The sequence below is a fragment of the Cebus imitator genome, unplaced genomic scaffold (genome assembly GCF_001604975.1).
Source record: "Cebus imitator isolate Cc_AM_T3 unplaced genomic scaffold, Cebus_imitator-1.0 Scaffold192, whole genome shotgun sequence".
In the NCBI taxonomy this organism is placed as follows: Eukaryota; Metazoa; Chordata; class Mammalia; order Primates; family Cebidae; genus Cebus; species Cebus imitator.
The window spans coordinates 1,700,477-1,705,482 of record NW_016107507.1 but is presented as its reverse complement, the minus strand read 5'-3'; the positions used below and the strand labels follow the sequence as shown (position 1 = coordinate 1,705,482).

Here is a 5,006-nt window from a genome sequence, read left to right as displayed (position 1 = left end):
GTGATCCACCCGCCTCGGCCTCCCAAAGTGCTGGGATTACAGGCTTGAGCCACCGCGCCCGGCCTGTTACTGTTTTTTTTAAAACAGGAAATTATGTGGTATGTGTCTTGGACTGTGTTCTTGGAAAATTATCTAATGGAATCTAAACCATTTTCAAATGTTGTGTTGTATACTTTGACCCAAACCTTTTTAGATTGATAAGAAAAATTTTCTATTAAATTCTGCTGTTAGTTCAGTTTTGCCTATAAAACACAGAGTAATATTAGGACCAACTCTAAATCCAGGTTATTGTCAGGTACAGGAACAAAATGTATACAGAGCTGTCTTGCCATTTGTATTTGATTTGTTTCATATACAATATATGAGATTATCCCTTTTAATATGTTTCGTTCTTTTCTCGTATCAGAGTTTCTCTTTCAGAACTTGAATTTTGGAGTTTCCAGTTCATTGGTTATAGAAGTATAGTACTATTAGACTAAATTACATATAGATAGAATTGAAGCTGATGCTAGTAAAGAGACCAGAATATTTTCCGTACTCTTTCAGCTAAATGATTTGTTTGAAATAACATCTACTTATTTTTTAAATATTAACATAAATAAGATCATAAAACTTAATACTGCCTTGAATTATAGACAAACCATTTGACTTGTGATATTATGAAATACATTTGAATAGGAATTTATAATTTATACATAGCTCTTTTCTAGTTCTAGGCAAACTGTACAACAATATAAAAATGGAACATAATCCATACAAAATACAAATAGATTTTATCCTTTATAGGAACACATATATTTTACTTGAAGGGACTCTGGGTTGTGTTCAGCTCTTATCAGATAAGAGCCTTGGCTACATGTCTTACATCTTAGTCCTCTTACTGCAGCGATGATATGGTAATAGTTATCATGAAGATGCCCTTATTTGGTAGGGATGGTTGCCTTGCTATTGTAGTACTTACTTGATGCATAGGTTACCCAGATATATGGGGTTGGCATTTGGCAAAATTGTAAAAATATAGCAAAGTTTTCCCTTTTTTTCTTTTTTTTTTTTTTAATTCCAGATTTCCTCTACATGACAAAGAAAGACTGGAAAAGTGGTTAAAGAATATGAAGCGAGATTCATGGGTTCCCAGTAAATACCAGTTTCTATGTAGTGACCATTTTACTCCTGACTCTCTTGACATCAGATGGGGTATTCGATATTTAAAACAAACTGCAGTTCCAACAATATTTTCTTTGCCTGAAGACAATCAGGTATTGGAGTAGGGGAGGGGAGTAATGCTGAGCAGAGTGGCAGATTGTAGGGTGGCAAGTGATCAGTTGGGAGAGTAAGAGGGAACTATAACGGGAAAACATACGTGGAAAGAAGAGAGCAGTAATTTGTGCTTTTACTAAAGTGATAATTTTTTAAAATTTAAACTCATGAAGCACAGCTTAAGAGAAGCAAGAGATACATTACTAAGTTATTAATATAAGTTCATGAGTTTTATTTTTTATATTGTTTCATTTTGGTTTTTGAGACGGAGTCTTGCTCTGTCTTCTAGGCTGGAGTGTGGTGGTGTGATCTCAGCTTACTGCAACCTCCACTTCTCGGGTTCAAGTGATTCTCTTGCCTCAGCCTCCTGAGTAGCTGCGGTTACAGGCGGCCACCACTATGCCTGGCTAATTTTTATATTGTTAGTAGAGATGGTGCTTCACCATGTTGGCCAGACTGGTCTCGAACTCCTGACCTCCGGTGATCTGCCCACCTTGGCCTCCCAATATACTTGTCTTTTGAATGATCTTAAATGTTTCTGCTGTATATTGAATGGGGTTAATGCTTTTTAAAGAATGCTTTAAGGTATATGTACTTAGAACATCTTTTTTATCTAAATAAATTGGCTTGGCCAGTATACTGCTCAAAGTTATAATTAAATAGCACTCACAGAATAAGCCTATAAAAATCATCTTTTTCAGAACATGAAAATATTATTTTCTAGGGAAAAGATCCTTCTAAAAAAAAATCCCAGAAGAAAAAATTGGAAGATGAGAAAGAAGTATGCCTAAAAGCCAAGTCAGAAGAATCATTTGTATTAAATGAGACAAAGAATATAGTTAACACAAATGTGCCCCCTGAACATGCAGAATTACTTCTTTCATCTTCCTTGGTAAAGCCACCAGCTCCCAAAACAGGAAGTATACAAAATAACATGTTAACTCTTAATGTAGTTAAACAACATACTGGGAAACCAGAATCTACCTTGGAAACATCAGTTAACCAAGATACAGGTATAGGTGGTGTTCACACATGTTTTGAGGATCTAAACTCTACAACTATTACTCTAACAACTTCAAATTCAGAAGGTATTCATCAGTCTTTGGAAACACAAGAAGTTCTTGAAGTAACTACCAATCATCTTGCTAATCCAAACTTTATAAGTAATTCCATGGAAATTAAGTCAGCACAGGAAAATCCGTTCTTATTCAGCACAATTAATCAAACAGTTGAAGATTTAAACACACATAAAGAACCTGTTATTGCCATTTTTGTACCTGCAGAAAATTCTAAACCTTCAGTTAATTCTTTTATATCGGCCCAAAAAGAAACCGTGGAAATGGAAGACATGAACATTGAAGACTCCTTATATAAGGATGTAGACTGTGGAACAGAAGTTTTACAAATTGAACATTCTTACTGCAGGCAAGATATAAATAAGGAACATCTTTGGCAAAAAGTCTCTAAGCTACATTCAAAGATAACTCTTCTAGAGTTAAAAGAGCAACAAACTCTGGGTAGATTGAAGTCTTTGGAAGCTCTTATAAGGCAGCTAAAGCAGGAAAATTGGGTATCTGAAGAAAATGTCAAGATTATAGAAAACCATTTTACAACATATGAAGTCACTATGTTATAGAATAAAGAGGTTTTACAGGTGTGATTTTTAAATAAGCTTTTTCCAGCCAAACAAACTACATCTAAAGTGAACTTTTTTCTGTGTAAAGTTCTCATCTTAATGAACCTATGAGAGTGCTGTAAAGTTATAAACTGTATCCTATTCTTGTAATGCTCATTTAAGAAAAACCAGAGAGTTGAGCTGGAGAGGAAAATGGTTTTATTACTTGATAATTTTTCAAATTAAAATTTAGCACATATAATAGGATTCAGTTATAACATGAGAAAACAAGCAAGTGGTCAAACAACACAGACCAGAAGTCAGGCTCAGGAATCAGACCTGGTTCTACCACTGGCATATGATTTGGGCAAGTTATCATGATTGAGCCTCAGTCCCCAATTCATAAAATAAGCACTTACTAGATTTCTAATTGTCTGGTTCTTTATAGTTCCTTTCCTTTTTATTAAGATACTTCTATTAGAACAGATTTTCTGTAAGATAATATATACTTAATACTAGATATTTATTTAATTCTATGGTATTTGACCTTTTGGTTGTATGTATATATTCCAATTATATATATGTAATAGAAAGGTAAACTTTTTTTTTTTTGAGACAGTCGCTCTGTCACCCAGGCTGAAGTACAGTGGCATGATCTCGGCTCACTGCAGCCTCCACCTCCCAGATTCAAGTGATTCTCCTTCCTCAGCCTCTCGAGTAGCTGGGATTACAGGTGCGTACCACCACATCTGGCTAATTTTTGTATTTTTAGTGGAAATGAGGTTTCACCATGTTGGCCAGGCTGGTCTCAAACTCCTGACCTCAGGTGATCCACTCACCTCAGCCTCCCAAAGTGCTCCCAAAGGCATGAATCACCATGCCAGGCCAAGATAGACCTTTTCTAATTTTATTCCAGTTGAACTCTCAACTAAGGAACCACCCATTAGCCCAGTTCTTAGAAGAGGAACGTGAAAGAATATGTATTTTCATAACTTATGTGTGGCTAACCATCAAATACATAGTCATTTAAACTTCTGAACATCCTGTATTTATGCAGTTACATTTATAAACCAAAAATTTTAATGAAGTTAATTTTAAATAGTTATAAGTATATTTTAGAAATCATAATTTGTATCTATTTCTTAGTAGGTGTAGCTTTTAAAATATGTCCTTGTGTCATAAATTCCAGAATAATAGAGTAATAATACTGTACATTCCCACTTATATGTATTTTATTAAAATTTATAAGCAAGAAATTATAGATAAGTGGTTATGACCTGGGAAGACAAAGAATCTCTCTTAAGAAAGAGAGGTGATGGTAATGTAAATAAAAATGCTGTTTATATTCACATGATTTTAAGAAAACTGTAAAAGCAAAGACTTTGTAGTAATGACACAAATGTGAAAAATTGATGTTTTCTTAAAATTGGCCGTCAATATAATTATGTTTCTGCCTATGATGTTGAGCAAATTCTATCAGTCTGATTCTTAGTTTTTTTGTCTGTTAAGTAGAAGATACTATTACTTACCTTAAAGGATGGCTTTCAGACTTGTGTAAGGTTTTTGGTTCTGGAAAATAGGAGGTGCTTAATAAAAGTTGACTCTGAATGGCAAATAATATTCTAACTGTTTTGTAAATGCATGATGATTATTTTTGGCCATATTTCACTTAGTTTTGTTAGGCCAGTATTAATTGGTATTATATGAAAGTGTGTCAACTAATTATAAAAATATTAGAAGTGACTATTAGGTGATGATGGGGGGGAAAGGTTAAAATTTTTGCGTAAATTATGTGCAGATAATTGATAGAGTTAATACAGTGTTATTAAGTATCCCCATGTTGCATTTTGCAAATAATTTAAAATACAGATGAAAATAATCTTGAGTCACAATAAAGTAATATATTAACTCAAGTTTTAACAGTGAACATTGTAGTAATTTTTGTTTAAAGTTACAGTTTCCTCAGGAAAAATTTAAACTAGCTGTATTTCTTTTAAAAATTATAAATAAAGGGTATCTCTTCTCTGAAAATCTAAAATGCTCCAAAACCTGAAACTTTTTGAGCACCAACATGACATGCAAAGGAAATGCTCACTAGGACATTTCAGTCTTCAGATTTTTGAATTGGGGATGC

At 33.7% G+C, this 5,006-nt stretch overlaps 1 protein-coding gene across 3 annotated transcripts in view; it reads left to right on the top strand.

Annotated features, from left to right (window-relative positions):
* The window catches only part of THAP5 (THAP domain containing 5), a 7,703-nt gene extending 3,205 nt beyond the window's left edge, over positions 1-4,498 (top strand). Inside the window, exons 2-3 of one of the 3 annotated variants that reach the window (XM_017546879.2) lie at positions 1,064-1,256; positions 1,982-4,498. In XM_017546879.2, coding sequence (XP_017402368.1) covers positions 1,064-1,256; positions 1,982-2,893 — 1,105 coding nt within the window. In that variant the 3' untranslated portion in view covers positions 2,894-4,498. The remainder of the gene's footprint in view (positions 1-1,063; positions 1,257-1,981) is intronic. The other 2 variants (XM_017546880.2, XM_017546881.2) reach the window with 2 other exon arrangements.
* The last annotated feature ends 508 nt before the right edge of the window (positions 4,499-5,006 follow it).